This window comes from Melanotaenia boesemani, chromosome 7, assembly GCF_017639745.1.
Source record: "Melanotaenia boesemani isolate fMelBoe1 chromosome 7, fMelBoe1.pri, whole genome shotgun sequence".
NCBI lineage: Eukaryota > Metazoa > Chordata > Actinopteri > Atheriniformes > Melanotaeniidae > Melanotaenia > Melanotaenia boesemani.
In genome coordinates, this window is record NC_055688.1 from 406,287 (window position 1) to 424,658 (window position 18,372).

The 18,372-nt window shown below is 42.2% G+C and overlaps 1 protein-coding gene across 3 annotated transcripts in view; it reads right to left on the reverse strand.

Moving 5' to 3' along the window:
• Positions 1-500: 500 nt before the first annotated feature.
• The window catches only part of abhd18 (abhydrolase domain containing 18), a 59,070-nt gene continuing 41,198 nt past the window's right edge, over positions 501-18,372 (reverse strand). For 2 of the 3 annotated variants that reach the window (XM_041991242.1, XM_041991241.1), the window contains 3 exons: positions 8,930-9,051; positions 5,154-5,316; positions 501-1,094 (listed from right to left, as the gene is read on the reverse strand). In XM_041991242.1, the coding sequence (XP_041847176.1) occupies positions 1,037-1,094; positions 5,154-5,316; positions 8,930-9,051 (343 nt within the window). In that variant the 3' untranslated portion in view covers positions 501-1,036. Of the gene's footprint in view, positions 1,095-5,153; positions 5,366-8,929; positions 9,052-18,372 lie in introns of all 3 variants that reach the window. The other variant, XR_006011152.1, reaches the window with a different exon arrangement.

Genomic DNA, 18,372 nt, shown 5'->3' on the forward strand with positions numbered 1-18,372 from the left:
GAACTCAGCGTTCTGACGAGGACCAGAGGGAACACATCACACCAGTTTTAAAATCGCTGCATCGGCTTCCCGTGCGTTTCAGGATGATTTTAAGCTTCTTTTAGTAGTTTATAGATGTCTTAATGGTCTTGGACCTTCTTATTTATCGGATCTTCTTTTAAATTATGAACCCTCGCGGACCCTCAGGTCCTCTGGTACCGGTCTCTTAGTTGTTCCAGGATTAAGGAACAAAGCCTACGGTCCTCATCTGTGGACCAGCCTGCCAAAGAACCTCAGACCTGCAGAGACTGTTGATGTTTCTAAAAAAGAGGCTTAAGACCTTTTTAGCTTACCTTTTAATTAAATTTTATTTATTTTTTTATACGCAGTGTGTAAAGACTCATTTTATTTTTAATATGTATAAATTGCTTTTTATCATGTAAAGCACTTTGCGTTGCCTTTGGCATGAAAAGCACTTTATAAATAAAGTTCGATTTGATTTGATTTAGTGGAAACTCAGACGATGAAAAACTCACTTTAATCAATTTGCAAATGGATTAAAAAGTCAACACACAGCAGGGACGAGTCTGGCTGATGTCCCTCATCTTGGAATAAAGGACTGGATTGTCATTAGTACTGCATTAAAACTTCTTCTTGGAATAATAAACCTACAATCATCTTTCTCCTGGATATGATCAGTATAGCTGTGTTCACTGGCGCTATCCAGATGTTTCTCTCTGAAGGAAGAAGCTGGAATATTGTGGAATGAAAGCTACATGAAGCCAACAAAGTGTAGAAAACAGAGCTATCATCATCTGTCACCACCAGCTAATCACAGTAAGGCTAAAGGATTTCTTTGACAACATCACATTGGCAGGTTAGACACTGAGACAGTCCCAGTCACCCAGATTCATCTGGGTGTTCCCTGAAGCTCAACAGGAACTCTGAACATTTACAGCTGATGAACAGCTGACTGTCCTGACTCTCAGTCTTCATCGTTTCTTCTTCTGTCCAGACTCTGGCCCCAGTCCTCCCACAGGAACGCTGACCTTCTGTATCAGTGCAGGGTTGGATACTTCAGGCAAAACCTGTTGAATGCATCATATATGGCCTGTCTGCAAATACAACACAAACAAATTAATCAACATCACCATGTGCATACCGAACGTACACATATACTCCCTCCCTGGAACTGCATGTGTCTGCATTTATATTCATTTGCATATTTATAACAATATTTATTATTTACAGATAAAAAGCAAAAAAAACATCCTGAGCCTGAACATTTTGTGTGTGTGTGTGTGTGTGTGTGAGTGTGTACTACTGAGTATGTAAAACTTAGCATGTACTACTGAGTTTGTACTACTGAGTGTGTAAAACTTAGTGTGTAGTAGTGAGTGTGTACTACTGAGTGTGTAAAACTTAGCATGTACTACTGAGTTTGTACTACTGAGTGTGTAAAACTTAGTGTGTAGCAGTGAGCATGTAGTAGTGAGTGTGTAATACTTTGTTGCAGTGAGTGTATACTACTGAGTGTGTAATACTTAGTGTGTAGGAGTGAGTGTGTAAAACTTAGTGTGTAGTAGTGAGTGTGTACTACTGAGTGTGTAAAACGTAGTCTTTACTACTGAGTGTGTAAAACATAGTGTGTACTACTGAGTGTGTATTACCGAGTGTGTAAAATGTAGTGTGTAGCAGTGAGTGTGTACTACTGAGTGTGTAGAATGTAGTGTTTACTACACAGTGTGTAAAACATAGTGTGTATTACCGTGTGTGCACTACTGTGTGTGTAAAACTTAGTGTGTACTACCGAGTGCGTAAAATATGGTGTGTAATACCGAGTGTGTACAACTGAGTGTGTAAAACTTAGTGTATGGAAGCGAGTGTGTACTAGTGAGTGTGTAATACTTTGTGTGTAGCAGCTAGCGTCTAGTAGTGAGTGTGTAATATTTTGTAGCAGTGAGTTTATATTACTGAGTTTGTAATACTTAGTGTGTAGTAGTGAGTGTGTACTAATGAGTGTGTAATACTTAGTGTGTAGTAGTGAGTGTATAAAACTTAGTTTGTAAACTTTGTGTGTAGCAGCGAGCGTGTACTAGTAAGTGTGTAATACTTTGTGTGTATCAGTGAGTGTGTACTAGTGAGTGTGTAATACTTAGCGTGTAGCAGTGAGTGTGTATTATTGAGTGTGTAATACTTAGTGTGTTGCAGTGAGTGTGTAGTAGTAATTGTGTAATATTTTGTTGCAATGAGTGTATAATACTGACTGTGTAATACTTAGCGTGTAGTAGTGAGTGTGTACTAATGAGTGTGTAATAGTGTGTAGTAGTGAGCGTTTACTAATGAGTGCGTAATACTGAGTGTGTAAAATGTAGTGTGTAGAAGTGAGTGTGTACTACTTATTGGTAGTAGTGAGTGTGTAATAGTGAGTGTGTAATACTTAGTGTGTAGCAGTGAGCGTGTATTAGTGAGTGTGTAATACTTTGTGTGTAGCAGCGAGTGTGTAGTAGTAAGTGTGTAATATTTTGTAGCAGTGAGTGTATACTACTGAGTGTGTAATACTTAGTGTGTAGTAGTGAGCGTTTACTAATGAGTGTGTAATACTTAGTGTGTAGTAGTGAGTGCGTAATACTGAGTGTGTAATTGGTTCTCCTCTTATCTCTCTGGGAGATTAGTTTCTGTGGCTGCTGCTAAGTTTAAATCCTCGTCTTCAGCTCTTGATTTTGGTGTTCAACAGGGGTCTGTTCTGGGTCCTTTATTGTTTATTTTATATTTGCTACCACTGCAGCACATTATCGGCTCTTTTAAAGATATTTCTTATCATTGTTATGCTGATGATATTCAGCTTTTTATTTCTTTTAAACCTCAGGATGTTTTTAAGATTCAGACATTGCTTGGGTGTTTGGATGCTGTAAGGAGCTGGATGAATGACAACTTTCTTCAACTTAATGATGTAAAAACCGAGGTCCTTGTTTGTGCCCCTGACAGATTTTTACCTGAGATAGCTGAGAGTCTCGGCCCACTTGCCTCATGCATTAAGCCCTCGGTCAGGAACCTTGGGGTAACCCTTGACCCTGCAATGTCCTTAGATGCTCATGTAAAATTACTTACTCGCTCTTGTTTTTATCACCTCAAAAACATTGCTAAGCTGCGCCCAGTTGTTTCATCATCTGAGATGGAGATGATCGTACATGCCTTCATCTCATCCAGACTGGATTACTGTAATTCCCATTTCACATGTTTAAACAAAAAATCGCTTGACCGTCTCCAGTTGGTTCAGAACGCTGCTGCAAGGCTGATAACTAAATCCCCCAAATTCACCCATCTCACTCCTCTACTAATCCAGCTGCACTGGCTGCCCATCTATTACAGGGTGCATTTTAAAATTCTGGTTTTAACCTGGTTTTTCACGCCCTACATGACCAGGCACCTGAATACATCAGGGATCTCCTACAGCTCTACGTGCCCAGCAGGTCCCTGAGATCAAGTCTTCAAGATCTGCTGGTTGTTAAGCCAACACGGCTGAAAACTAAGGGTGACAGAGCCTTTACAGCAGTGGCTCCTGTCCTCTGGAACTCCTTCCTCTAAGCCTGAGATCTGTGGACTCCATGATCTCTTTTAAAAAGCAGCTAAAAACACATCTTTTTAAACTTGCTTTTACTTAGTTTTTTTTTTTGTTTACTTAGTTTTATTTGTTTTTATTATCTCTGTATTACTGTTATTCAGTGTTTTATCTTGTTGTTAAGCACTTTGTGATTTTATCTTGAAAGGTGCTATATAAATAAACATTTACTTACTTACTTACTTACTTAGCATGTACTACTGAGTGTGTAAAATGTAGTGTGTACTACTTAGTGTGTAAAACTTAGTGTGTAGTGGTGAGTGTGTAATACTTAGCGTGTAGTAGTGAGTGTGTAATAGTGAGTGTGTAATACTTAGTGTGTAGCAGTGAGCGTGTACTAGTGAGTGTGTAATACTTTGTGTGTAGTAGCGAGTGTGTAGTAGTAAGTGTGTAATATTTTGTAGCAGTGAGTGTATACTACTGAGTGTGTACTACTGAGTGTGTAAAATGTAGTGTGTAGAAGTGAGTGTGTACTACTTAGTGTGTAAAACTTAGTGTGTAGTAGTGAGTGTGTAATACTTAGCGTGTAGTAGTGAGTGTGTACTCGTGAGTGTGTAATACTTTGCTGCAGTGAGTGTATACTACTGAGTGTGTAATACTTTGTGTGTAGCAGCAAGCGTGTAGTAGTAAGTGTGTAATATTTTGTAGCAGTGAGTGTATACTACTGAGTGTGTAATACTTAGTGTGTAGTAGTGAGTGTGTAGTACTGAGTGTGTAATACTTAGTGTGTAGTAGTGAGTGTGTAATACTTAGCGTGTAGTAGTGAGTGTTTACTAGTGAGCGTGTAATACTTTGTGTGTAGCAGTGAGCGTGTAGTTGTGAGTGTGTAATATTTTGTGGCAGTGAGTGTGTATTAGTGAGTGTGTAATACTTAGTGTGTAGCAGTGAGTGTGTAGCAGTGAGTGAGTATTTGTGTACTACTCAGGCATTAAGGTGTTCTGCAACACTTGGCCACACCTCTCCTTTTGTTAAAACGTGGTGTTTTCCTTCTCTTTCATTTGGTCCGCGACTACCTCGTCGGCTGCTGAGGATTTACTGCTCCGGTGGACAGAATTAGGCCACTCTCGTTGCCATGGTAATTCAGTAATTATGTGATACATCTTCAGGATCTATTGAGGAAGCTTATCCAAGGTAAATTTCACTTTGCATGCTGAATCCGTGTCTGTTCATCCTGGCTTGCTCTTGAATCCTGGACTTGTTTTGGACTGGATGAGCCCAGCTTGGTTACTCATCCTGATGTCTACATCCTACTGTGCAATAGACGACTGGTCTGATGTGGGCTAGGTGCTTTTTTTCCAGGATTTTCATTAACAGAATAAAGGTTTCATGCACCAGAAGCTGCATGTTAATGATTCTTTGTACTATATAGAATAATTCAGTTCATATCTGGACATCCTAAGTCCTGTAGTTTTTCAGCAGGACCTGGTCTAATGTGGTCAAGTGTCCCTCCCAAAAAAAAAAAAAAAAAAAAAAAAAACATTGAAATTGCTGTTAATTTTTATGACCAATCAGAAGCTGACTTCACCCAGTGCTCTACCAGGGAGGTATTTACCTGAAGACCTTCTGTTTGAACAGGTATGCACTGATGTGTCCTCCACGCAGGAATCTGACTTCACATTCAGGCCAAATTTCCGGCAGACTGAGGACTCCTGCTCGGGGAATATAGGCGTCCTCTTTGGCCTGGACCACAATGATGAGACTGGTGTCTACGGGGACTGGGACACACAGACAGGACAGGTTTATCTTGGGAAACCTGCTGCCAACCTGACACAACAGATAAAAATCATGTCTGATGTTTACTGATGCTTTCCCAGCAAAACAAAGAAATGCATTCAAATTAAAAGAACTACAGTCCAGCGAACGCCTCATATGAAGGAGGGTTTAACCAGATCAGCAGGACACATTTGGTCTAGACCAGAAACCTGATCTATCTCATTCAGATTCAGATCCATTTTCTACTGTGTGGGGAAAAACTCAGCTAGAGTTACAAAAACTGGAGTTACGGAGTCACCTGGTAAACCTGAAATGCATCATGACTGCATCATAATGCACCACCCGTCACCGTGGTGCTAATCAGTGCTGGCCACGTTACTTTAAAAAAGTAAATAGTTAGTTACTAGTTACTTCTTGCAAAAAGTAATGGTATTAGTAATGGAGTTAAAGTTTGATAAAGTAATTAATTACTCAGAAAAGTAACTACTCCATCACTTTTTAAAAAAAATGTTTAAGTATGTTCCCTTTAACAGAATTCCACATCCGTCACATGTTCACTGATTCATAATAAAACTGAATTTTAGATCTGACTGACCCATGAAACAGAAACATGGTGGAATAAATTACTAACAGGAAAGTCCTAAACTTTGATTGCCTCCGTCTCCTCCTCAGGTGGAGCTTCTACCTGCTTCCAGCCACCATGAAACAAACGTTTCTGGTCATGACTTTCCTCACAACTTTCTCGTCTTTTTTCTCTGAGGGAAAACTGACGTCTGTGGTTCCAGATTAAAACTCTTCCTTCTCTGGACTCACCGTTGCAGCATCTCCTGCTTGTTTGTGTGTGTGGCTTCGCACACTGACTGGGTCCGCTCCTTTACTGTCACCTGGGAGGTGACCTGGAAAGAAGTGGGTCCGCTCCTTTACCGTCACCTGGGCGGTGACCCAGGGAGAAGTGGGTCCGTTCCTTTACCGTCACCTGGGCGGTGACCAAGGGAGAAGTGGGTCCGCTCCTTTACCGTCACCTGGGCGGTGACCAAGGGAGAAGTGGGTCCGCTCCTTTACCGTCACCTGGGCGGTGACCCAGGGAGAAGTGGGTCCGCTCCTTTACAGTCAGCCAGGCAGTGACCCAGGGGAGAAGCGGGTCCGCTCCTTTACCGTCACCTGGGCGGTGACCCAGGGAGAAGTGGGTCCGCTCTTTTACCGTCACCTGGGCGGTGACCCGGGGAGAAGTGGGTCCACTCCTTTACTGTCAGCTGGGCGGTGACCCAGGGAGAAGCGGGTCCGCTCCTTTACCGTCACCTGGGCGGTGACCCAGGGAGAAGTGGGTCCGCTCTTTTACCGTCACCTGGGCGGTGACCCGGGGAGAAGTGGGTCCACTCCTTTACTGTCAGCTGGGCGGTGACCCGGGGAGAAGTGGGTCCGCTCCTTTACCGTCAGCTGGGCGGTGACCCGGGGAGAAGTGGGTCCGTTCCTTTACCGTCACCTGGGCGGTGACCCAGGGAGAAGTGGGTCCGCTCTTTTACCGTCACCTGGGCGGTGACCCGGGGAGAAGTGGGTCCACTCCTTTACTGTCAGCTGGGCGGTGACCCGGGGAGAAGTGGGTCCGCTCCTTTACCGTCAGCCAGGCAGTGACCCGGGGGAGAAGTGGGTCCGCTCCTTTACCGTCACCTGGGCGGTGACCCAGGGAGAAGTGGGTCCGCTCTTTTACCGTCACCTGGGCGGTGACCCGGGGAGAAGTGGGTCCACTCCTTTACTGTCAGCTGGGCGGTGACCCGGGTAGAAGTGGGTCCGCTCCTTTACCGTCAGCCAGGCAGTGACCCGGGGGAGAAGTGGGTCCGCTCCTTTACCGTCACCTGGGCGGTGACCCAGGGAGAAGTGGGTCCGCTCTTTTACCGTCACCTGGGCGGTGACCCGGGGAGAAGTGGGTCCACTCCTTTACTGTCAGCTGGGCGGTGACCCGGGTAGAAGTGGGTCCGCTCCTTTACCGTCAGCTGGGCGGTGACCCGGGGAGAAGTGGGTCCGCTCTTTTAACATCAGTCAAGCGGTGACCCGGAGAGAAGTGATGAAGAGGTGGAAAGCGTTTGCTGGTGGAAAGAGGCTTTACCAAAGCAAAAGAGGCATGGATCTTCAGAAAGAAATTGATCATAAACATAATAAAAGAATAATAAAGCCATCATTGTGTAAACGTTTCTTTCAGGCTGTAGTCTGCAGAGTGTTATATAAGTGTTATGTAAGGGCGATTGGTTGGACTGGAACAGAACTGCCTGGAGCAGCTGGAAGAACCATAAAATGAGCAGTTGTTGTTTGAGGAATCCTATCAATGTCATGATCCGGGGGTTTTGGTACTGTTGGGTTTGGTTTTGTCCTGTTAAGTTTTTCTGGTTTCCTGTTTTAATTTGTGAGTTCATTCCCCTTCTGTTTTGTACTGTTTTTTGCATCCTGTTCATCGGCTCACCTGGTTAAATTAGCAAATTCACTTCACCTGTTTCCTATTAGTTCCTCAGTGTATTTATACCCCTCGGTATGAGCGTCTCTCTACTGAATGTCTTCTTGTCATGTTGCTGTCTTGATTCTGTTGCTTTTTCCAAGTTTTTAGCTTTGTAATGAATTTGGTTGTTTTTTGTTTTTTTTAAAAAAAGCTTTAGTGCTGCACCAGTTAGCTGTCTGCCTCGTCAGCCTGCGTTTGGGTCCTCACCACCGTCTTAACCCATGACAATTAATGCAAAGTGATCTATTGAACAAATTAAGGCCAAACATCATCATTATTTATCACATCGAAACATTTTCTAAGGTCATCAGAAAACTAAATGATTTGTTTGTTCCATGGTAAAAGGAGCCTTCTGGCTGAAGAAGCTGTCAGATCTGAGTGGGTGATCTGGCCGATGACCCAGCTAATCGCCGGTTTAAAGCTTAGCTCTTCTGAGCGTATTCTCCAGTTTCAGCTGTATCCCTCCACCTGCTCTCCACTGTAGCAGCACAATATAATCCCAACAAATGTGGAACTTCTGTTCGTCCAAAACATAAAACGAATCTAATTTTATAAAAATCAGTGACGTTTGATCCTCAGTGATGGTAACAACACTGTAATGATGGAAAAAGTCATTAGTTAGATCAACCATTACTGAAAAAGTAACGCTGTTTATTTTAACACCGTCACTCCCATCACTGGCGATGACATCCGTCTGTCCAGCCTGTTTATATCTGATGAAGACGATGTGACGACTGACGTTAAACCGATGATGATGATGTGCAGCAGAGATTAAAGCTGGGATCAGTCTCAAAATATCAATGACTAATTTAATAAATTAAACCAAGATCTTCCGGAACCACATGACCTCCATCACTCTGACCCGACTCACACAGGCAAACCTCACCAGAACGTTACTGTCAGAAACCTGAACCATGATGGAGGAAATTCATGGAGTAAAAATGCCATTTTGGTTAATCTCTCTGGTTCAGGTTGTGGTTCTGATTTAGTCTGACCCAGTAGAGGAAAGATGTTTTTTAGGAAAACCTGATTTCATCAACTCTTCAGTGATTTTGTTTATTTCCTGATTCTGAAAGTTGTTTTAAAATATGATTTAGTTTATTTTCCTGTTGCATTTTATCACCTACCAGAGAAGTTGGCCATGTGTGTGCACTCATCCATCACGCCCTTCATAAAGTTTATGGACTCTGTGTGCAGTGATGGCCGACAACATTGGGTTGAAAATGTCTTCTTCTTCCTGTCTGCTGCACTGAGGTTATTAAAAAAAAAAGGCGGCTTAGATTAAATCCACAACACAAAAACAGAAATTATTTTGAGCATCAGTGAAGAACTGTGTGATGAATACAAATGAAAGAATAACTTCTACAGCAGTTCGAACCACCACCGTTTCCCAGCAAGTGTTCAGCATTAGCCAACAGCATGAAGTTAACACCATATAGCTAACAACACATAGCTAACAGCACGAAGCTGACAAGATGTAGCTAACGGCATGCAGCTAACAGCATGTAGCTAACAACACGAAGCTGGCAAGATGTAGCTAATGCCATGTAGCTAACAACACAGAGCTAACAGCACGAAGCTGACAAGATGTAGCTAACACCATATAGCTAACAACACGTAGCTAACAGCACGAAGCTGACAAGATGTAGCTAATGCCATGTAGCTAACAGCATGTAGCTAACAACACGAAGCTGGCAAGATGTAGCTAATGCCATGTAGCTAACAAAACATAGCTAACAGCACGAAGCTGACAAGTTGTAGCTAACGGCATGCAGCTAACAGCATGTAGCTAACAACACGAAGCTGGCAAGATGTAGCTAATGCCATGTAGCTAACACCACGGAGCTAACAGCACGAAGCTGACAAGATGTAGCTAATGCCATGTAGCTAACAACACAGAGCTAACAGCACGAAGCTGACAAGTTGTAGCTAACGGCATGCAGCTAACAGCATGTAGCTAACAACACGAAGCTGGCAAGATGTAGCTAATGCCATGTAGCTAACACCACGGAGCTAACAGCACGAAGCTGACAAGATGTAGCTAATGCCATTTAGCTAACAACACAGAGCTAACAACACAGAGCCAACAGCACGAAGCTGACAAGTTGTAGCTAACGGCATGCAGCTAACAGCATGTAGCTAACAACACGAAGCTGGCAAGATGTAGCTAATGCCATGTAGCTAACAACACAGAGCTAACAGCACGAAGCTGACAAGATGTTGCTAACACCATGTAGCTAACAACACGTAGCTAACAGCACGAAGCTGACAAGATGTAGCTAACACCATGTAGCTAACAGTATGAAGCTAATAGGATGTAGCTAACACCATGTAGCTAACAACACAAAGCTGACAAGATGTAGCTAATGCCATGTAGCTAACAACACAGAGCTAACAGCACGAAGCTGACAAGATGTTGCTAACACATGTAGCTAATAACACGTAGCTAACAGCACGAAGCTGACAAGATGTAGCTAACACCATGTAGTTAACAACATGTAGCTAACAGCACAAAGCTGACAAGATGTAGTTAACAACATGTAGCTAACAGCACAAAGCTGACAAGATGTAGCTAACAACACAGAGCTAACAGCACGAAGCTGACAAGATGTTGCTAACACCATGTAGCTAATAACACGTAGCTAACAGCACGAAGCTGACAAGATGTAGCTAACACCATGTAGTTAACAACATGTAGCTAACAGCACAAAGCTGACAAGATGTAGCTAACACCATATAGCTAACAACACAAAGCTGACAAGATGTAGCTAATGCCATGTAGCCAATAACACGTAGCTAACAGCACGAAGCTGACAAGATGTAGCTAACACCATGTAGTTAACAACACGTAGCTAACAGCACAAAGCTGACAAGATGTAGCTAACACCATGTAGCTAACAGTATGAAGCTAACAGGATGTAGCTAACACCATGTTTCTAACAACACAAAGCTGACAAGATGTAGCTAATGCCATGTAGCTAATAACACGGAGCTAACAGCACGAAGCTGACAAGATGTAGCTAACAACACGTAGCTAACAGCACGAAGCTGACAAGATGTAGCTAACACCATGTAGCTAACAGTATGAAGCTAACAGGATGTAGCTAACACCATGTAGTTAACAACACAAAGCTGACAAGATGTAGCTAATGCCATGTAGCTAATAACACGTAGCTAACAGCACGAAGCTGACAAGATGTAGCTAACACCATGTAGTTAACAACACGTAGCTAACAGCACGAAGCTGACAAGATGTAGCTAACAACACGTAGCTAACAGCACGAAGCTGACAAGATGTAGCTAACACCATGTAGCTAACAGTATGAAGCTAACAGGATGTAGCTAACACCATATAGCTAACAACACAAAGCTGACAAGATGTAGCTAATGCCATGTAGCCAATAACACGTAGCTAACAGCACGAAGCTAACAAGATGTAGCTAACACCATGTAGCTAACAGTATGAAGCTAACACCATGTAGTTAACAACACGTAGCTAACAGCACAAAGCCGACAAGATGTAGCTAACAACACGTAGCTAAAGATGGAAGCTGGACTAGTTTTACCAGGTCCTGCTGACACATCACATCTTTTACCCTTGATATGTTCTTAAGCTGATAGTAGGCTGGTTCCCTTCATGTGTTTTTCAAAGTTTAGGTCTGAGTCCATCAATACACCCAGATTTCTAGCCTGGTGGGTGGTTTGTAGGTCTGAGTCCATCACTACACCCAGGTTTCTGTCCTGGTTGGGGGTTTTTAGGTGTACAGACTGAAGCTCTGTGATGACCTTTCATCGTTTCTCTTTGGCTCCAAAAACCATCACCTTAGTTTAGTTTTTGTTTAACTGAAGAAAGTCCAGACACATCCGGTCATTAATCTCCTCAGTGCATTTACCAAGAGCCTGTACAGGGCCTCGGTCTCCTGGTGACATTGTAATACAAATCTGTGTGTCATCTGCGTAGCTATGGTAACTAAATTAATTGTTTTCTGTTATATGCTGAGTCAGCCCAAAGTTCTCCAAACTGTTACTCAGGTCTTTAGTCCCTCTGTCCTGGGGTTGTCTACATAGACGTTAAAATCATCAACAATAACTACACAGTCAGAATCTCCACAGATTATAGCAGCATGAAATGCTCCACAGTGGCCTGGTGGCCGGTAGATATCTAGAACCATGACTCTGGAAGACACCTTCAGCTAAAGAGCCATGTATTCATAAGGCGGAAAACTTCCAGGAGATAACTGCTTCCACTGGAATGATTCATTAAATAAAACTGCCCCCCTTCTCTCCGGTTCAGTCTGACCTCACTGATAAAACTAAAGCTGGGAGGGGTTGGTTCTATAAGAGCAGCTGCACTGTTATCTTGATTTAACCAAGTTTCTGTTAAAAACATGAAATCAAGGTTATTGTCAGAGATAAAATCATTAATTAAAATGTTTCCTCCTAAAGACCTAACATTTAATAAAGCTACTGGATGAGTGTAGAATAGTTTAGCCTATGTCTGGGGGAAGCTGTGGCTCACAAGGTATGTTAACTCTACCGGGAAAGCTTCTAGAAAGCCACTCTCTGTGTTCTGGGCGAGTTTCTCCTTCTGTTACCAAACAGTCCAGATATTCTGGAACCTTCTAATAAACAGGGATCCAGCTGGCCCTGAAAAATTCAAAGACTTGTTTTTTTTCAGGTTCGTCCACTCCTGGTAAAATTAACTATTTTAGTTCATAGTTCATAATTAAAATTTTTGAACTAAGTTCACAGTTCTAAAAATGAACGAGTTCATAGTTCTTTTTCCTGATATGTTGCTGTGAGCTATTCCCCTCAGAAATCAGCATTTTCCTGTTGTTGCCAGTTCAGTCTACACTCGTAGCAGCTGCAGCTTTCACTCCTATAGTATAAAAACATGAGGAAAAACCTGCGGGAATGGTCTTTTTTAATGAGGAATTATTAAACTATGTGAGGTAGGAACCAGGCTGAGGTAGGGAAACAAAGGATGGACCTCAAAGTGCAAAACATTTAAACATTATTTATAATTTCATTAAGTCACTTTTCAGTTTTTGTGAAAGTATTTTTCTGTCTTGTTTGACCAAAGAAAAGTTCTAGAACTTGGGTTATAAAAGTGCAGAATTCAGCCCAAAAGAAGAAGTAAAAACCAAAACAAAGAAAGACATTATGTCTTCATTAGTTTCTGAAAGCTGAGGGTTCCTCTGTCCTCCAAGGCTGCAGGTCTCAGACAGCATCCTACAGAAGGTTTTCCAGCTGCAGCTGGAGATGAAGCCACCAGAGCTGCTGCTGCTGGACGCCTGTATTTAGTTCTGGCTGGTAGAGGATCTGCTTTAGCCGCCGTCACCACGTCTTTAGATTGTTTTTGGTGACATTTTGTCCATGTACCATGGAAGCCGCGCCCGATGCTTTAGTTCCATGGGCCGTTCCAGGTTTGCTGTTGACGTTGTTGATGTCCGGAGTTGCTTCTTGACACCCAGCTGGCAAAGTTTACCCAAAAAGGCCAGATTTCTCTCTCCTGGATTATCATGACCTTTTCAAAAATGTATTTTAACTGATCATATGAAGATGCTGCAGTGATCATGGAGGCAGAGGTGGAGCTGCTGCCTTCAGAGGATTTTGCCTCCATGTTTCACAATTTGATGACACATGAGCGGTACAGCTCTTTGGTGGCTGGTGTTGCCAGATCTGGTGTTTTTCAATGTTATATTAAGGCCTGTTTACAATGTGTTTTAGCCGGGATTTTGCCTGGAAGGCTCCATGGAAATCTGGAACTCTCTGGAACAAAGTTCAAATGTGAGAGAACGGCATTCACAAACAGCAGAATGAGCGAACTCACAATAACGTTAATCAGGAAGAAATACCTGATTCAGTTTACTTTCATCCAGAATATGAACCAGTTCATGAAGCATGGTTCAGTGAACTCGTTCAGGCACAACCCTATGGACTGGAGCATAAATCTTGAGATGTGATGATGGAAAAATAATGTATTGATGAGATAGTGACCATCTGTAAACACACAGCTAGTCATTAAAGATTGTTCACTCCAGGGGTCCAGCACCAGAGGCCAAGAGGGACCATTGTTCCCAGGGGGATGGGCTATATAAGGATGTGTCCTGAGACTGGACTTCACTTCTAACATTGTCGGCTGGCTTGTGTTAACTTGTCTTTGGGTGGGGTTTGAACTCCTGTGATCGCAGTAAACAGCTGTGTCTTTTCACCGATCTGAGTATCTGTCGTTCATGCGAGGAACACCTGACTTGCACTGGAGCATAAAACATAAGACCTGACCTGGATTGGAACATAAAATTTGAGTTTTGACTTGGACTGGAGCATAAAACTTGAGACATGACTTGGACTGGAACATAAAACTTGAGCCTCAGCTTGGACCGGAACATAAAACTTGAGTTCTGACTTGAACTGGAGCATAAACCTTGAGTCCTGACTTGGACTGAAATATAAAACTTGAGACGTGACTTGGACTAGAACATAAAACTTGAGCCTCAGCTTGGACCGGAACATAAACCTTGAGTTCTGACTTGAACTGGAGCATAAACTTTGAGTCCTGATTTGGACTGGAGCAAAAAACTTAAGTTCTGACTTAGACTGGAGCATAAAACTTGAGACATGACTTGGATTGGATTATAAAACTTGAGTTCTGACTTGGACTGAAGCATACAACTTGAGTCCTGACTTGGACTGGAGCATAAAACTTGAGACCTGACTTGGACTGGAGTATAAAACTTTAGTCCTGACTAGGACTGGAGCATAAAACTTAAGACATGACTTGGATTGGATTATAAAACTTGAGTTCTGACTTGGACTGAAGCATACAACTTGAGACGTGACTTGGACTGGAGCATAAACCTTGAGACATGACTTGGACTGGAACATAAAACTTGAGTTCTGACTTGAACTGAAATATAAAACTTGAGACGTGACTTGGACTGGAGCATAAAACTTGAGGCGTGACTTGGACTGGAGCATAAAACTTGAGTCCTGACTTGGACTGGAGCATAAAACTTGAGACCTGACTTGGACTGGAGTATAAAACTTTAGTCCTGACTAGGACTGGTGCATAAAGCTTGAGACCTGACTTGGACTGGAACATAAAACTTAAGACATGACTTGGATTGGAACATAAAACTTGAGTTCTGACATGGACTGAAGCATACAACTTGAGACGTGACTTGCACTGGAGCATAAAACTTGAGACATGACTTGGACTGAAACATAAAACTTAAGTCCTGACTTGGACTGGAGCATAAACCTGAGTCTTGACTTGGACTGGAACATAAAACTTGAGACATGACTTCGATTGGAACATAAAACTTGAGACATGACTTGGACTGGAGAATAAAACTTGAGTTCTGAATTGGACTTAAATATAAAACTTGAGAAGTGACTTGGACTGGAGCATAAAGCTTGAGACCTGACTTGGACTGGAACATAAAACTTGAGACATGACTTGGATTGGAACATAAAACTTGAGTTCTGACTTGAACTGGAGCATAAAACTTGAGTTCTGACTTGAACTGGAGCATAAACCTTGAGTCCTGACTTGGACTGAAATATAAAACTTGAGACGTGACTTGGACTAGAACATAAAACTTGAGACATGACTTGGACTGGAGCATAAAACCTGAGTTCTGACTTGGACTGAAATCTAAAATTTGAGACTTGACTTGGACTAGAATATAAAACTTGAGACATGACTTAGACTGGAGCATAAATTTGAGACGTGACTTGGACTGGAGCATAAAACTTGAGTTCTGACTTGGACTGAAATATAAAATTTGAGACTTGACTTGGACTAGAATATAAAACTTGAGACATGACTTAGACTGTAGCATAAATTTGAGACGTGACTTGGACTGGAACATAAAACTTAAGTTCTGACTTAGACTGGAACATAAAACTTGAGAAGTGACTTGGACTGGAGCATAAAACCTGAGACGTGTCTTGGACTGGAGTATAAAACTTGAGACATGACTTGGACTGGAACATAAAACTTGAGACGTGACTTAGACTGGAGCATAAAACTTGAGACCTGACTTGGACTGGAGCATAAAACTTGAGTTCTGACTTGGACTGGAGCATAAAACCTGAGACGTGTCTTGGACTGGAACATAAAACTTGAGACGTGACTTAGACTGGAGCATAAAACTTGAGACGTGACTTGGACTGGAACATAAAACTTGAGATCTGACTTGGACTGCAGCATAAAACTTGAGACTTGACTTGGACTAGAACATAAAACTTGAGACATGACTTGGACTGGAGCATAAAACCTGAGTTCTGACTTGGACTGAAATCTAAAATTTGAGACTTGACTTGGACTAGAATATAAAACTTGAGACATGACTTAGACTGGAGCATAAATTTGAGACGTGACTTGGACTGGAGCATAAAACTTGAGTTCTGACTTGGACTGAAATATAAAATTTGAGACTTGACTTGGACTAGAATATAAAACTTGAGACATGACTTAGACTGGAGCATAAATTTGAGACGTGACTTGGACTGGAACATAAAACTTAAGTTCTGACTTAGACTGGAACATAAAACTTGAGAAGTGACTTGGACTGGAGCATAAAACCTGAGACGTGTCTTGGACTGGAGTATAAAACTTGAGACATGACTTGGACTGGAACATAAAACTTGAGACGTGACTTAGACTGGAGCATAAAACTTGAGACCTGACTTGGACTGGAGCATAAAACTTGAGTTCTGAATTGGACTGGAGCATAAAACCTGAGACGTGTCTTGGACTGGAACATAAAACTTGAGACGTGACTTAGACTGGAGCATAAAACTTGAGACGTGACTTGGACTGGAACATAAAACTTGAGATCTGACTTGGACTGCAGCATAAAACTTGAGACTTGACTTGAACTGGAGCATAAAACTTGAGACTTGACTTGCAAAACTGACTTTTTTATTTCCCTTTCCAACTAAACTGCAAACGTCTGTGTGATTTCTGGTGAGCTGATGTTCGCATATGAACTGGTGTATAATTTCTCAGACTGCAAATTATTGTCTGCAGTCAGTATAATTAACTGATATCCTAAAACAGGGGTGCCCAAGTCTGGTCCTCAAGATCTACCATCCTGCAACTTTTAGATGCAACCCTTCTCCAACACACCTGAATCAAATGACTGGCTCATTACCATGCCTCTGCAGAGCTGAATGACATGCAGATGACATTTGATTCAAGTGTGTTAGAGAAGGGTTGCATTTTAAAGTTGCAGGAAGGTAGATCTCAAGGACTGAACTTGTGCACCCCTGTCCTAAAAGGACTGTTTTTCCTTCAGGGTAATCTCATTTTGAACAGCTTGTTTCATTTTTCAGCATTAAAGCGTACTGCCTATTTTTCAATTCCACAAAGGGGTCGATCACTGGGCTGTGACTCAGCTTGAAGAAAATCAGGAAGAGTTGTGTCTCATTTGGATGGTCATCTGCTTCAGTTCAGCTCTGAAGTGACTGGGTCACTTGGTTTAAAAGTTATTGAATTCTTTTTTTTCTTAAAAAATTATTAAAATCTCAATTAAAATTTGAAACAATTCAAAAGATTTGGCCCCCTGCATAAAAAAGTGTTATTTCTCTCTTTTTATGTCAGAAGTCCGCTTTCTTTAGCATAAAAACAGAAAGCCTGTCATTTGCTGATGTCCCTAAACGAGACGCTGGAAGCTGGTATCCAACCTAAACCGGATTCACCGCGGTCTTACTGCCCTCTTTCTCATCTCTCCTTGCTGCTTCCCTGTCTCTGCTTCAGGTGAAAATTTTCCTGATGTCAATCTACAGAAGCAATGCGCTAATATGTTTCAGGTAGTATGGGTAATTTTTCTTAATTTCAGTCCGGCTTCCGACCTCATCACAGCCCTGAAACAGCTCTGGTCAAAGTGTTAAATGACATTAGGTTGAATACTGGTTCTGGTCTAGTATCAGTCCTGGTTCTGCTGGATCTCAGTACTGTGTTTGATACTGTGGATCACAGAATCCTGTTGCACAGGCTGGAAAACTGGGCTGGACTTTCTGGAGCGGTCCTTAACTGGTTCAGGTCCTGTTTAGAAGGCCGGAGTTATTTAGTTCAGATCAGCAGCTATGAATCCGAGTGAGTGGCCATGACTTGTGGAGTCCCCCAGGGGTCAGTCCTTGAACCTCTTCTGTTCTACTTGTATCTGCTCCCATTGGGTCAAATATTACAGAGCTATAGCATTAATTATCAAAGTTATGCAGATGATACACAACTTTATGTCTCTGTCACCAGACGCCTGCAGCCCAGTAGACTTACTGTGTCAGTGTCTGGAGCAAATAAACACCTGGATGAGGGAGAATTTTCTACAATTACATGAAGACAAAACTGAGATTATTGTGTTTGGTAGAAAGAGAAGAGGGTCAGCATCGGTAAACACCTGGAGACTCGGGCTCTTAAAACCACCAACCAAGATGGTAACCTTGGAGTGTTGATAGACTCAGACCTGACTTTCAGCAGCCACATCAAAGCTTCACTAAGAAGCTTTTTACCAGAAACATCAACAGAATTAAAAGTTTAGTCTCCCAGAAAGACCAAGAC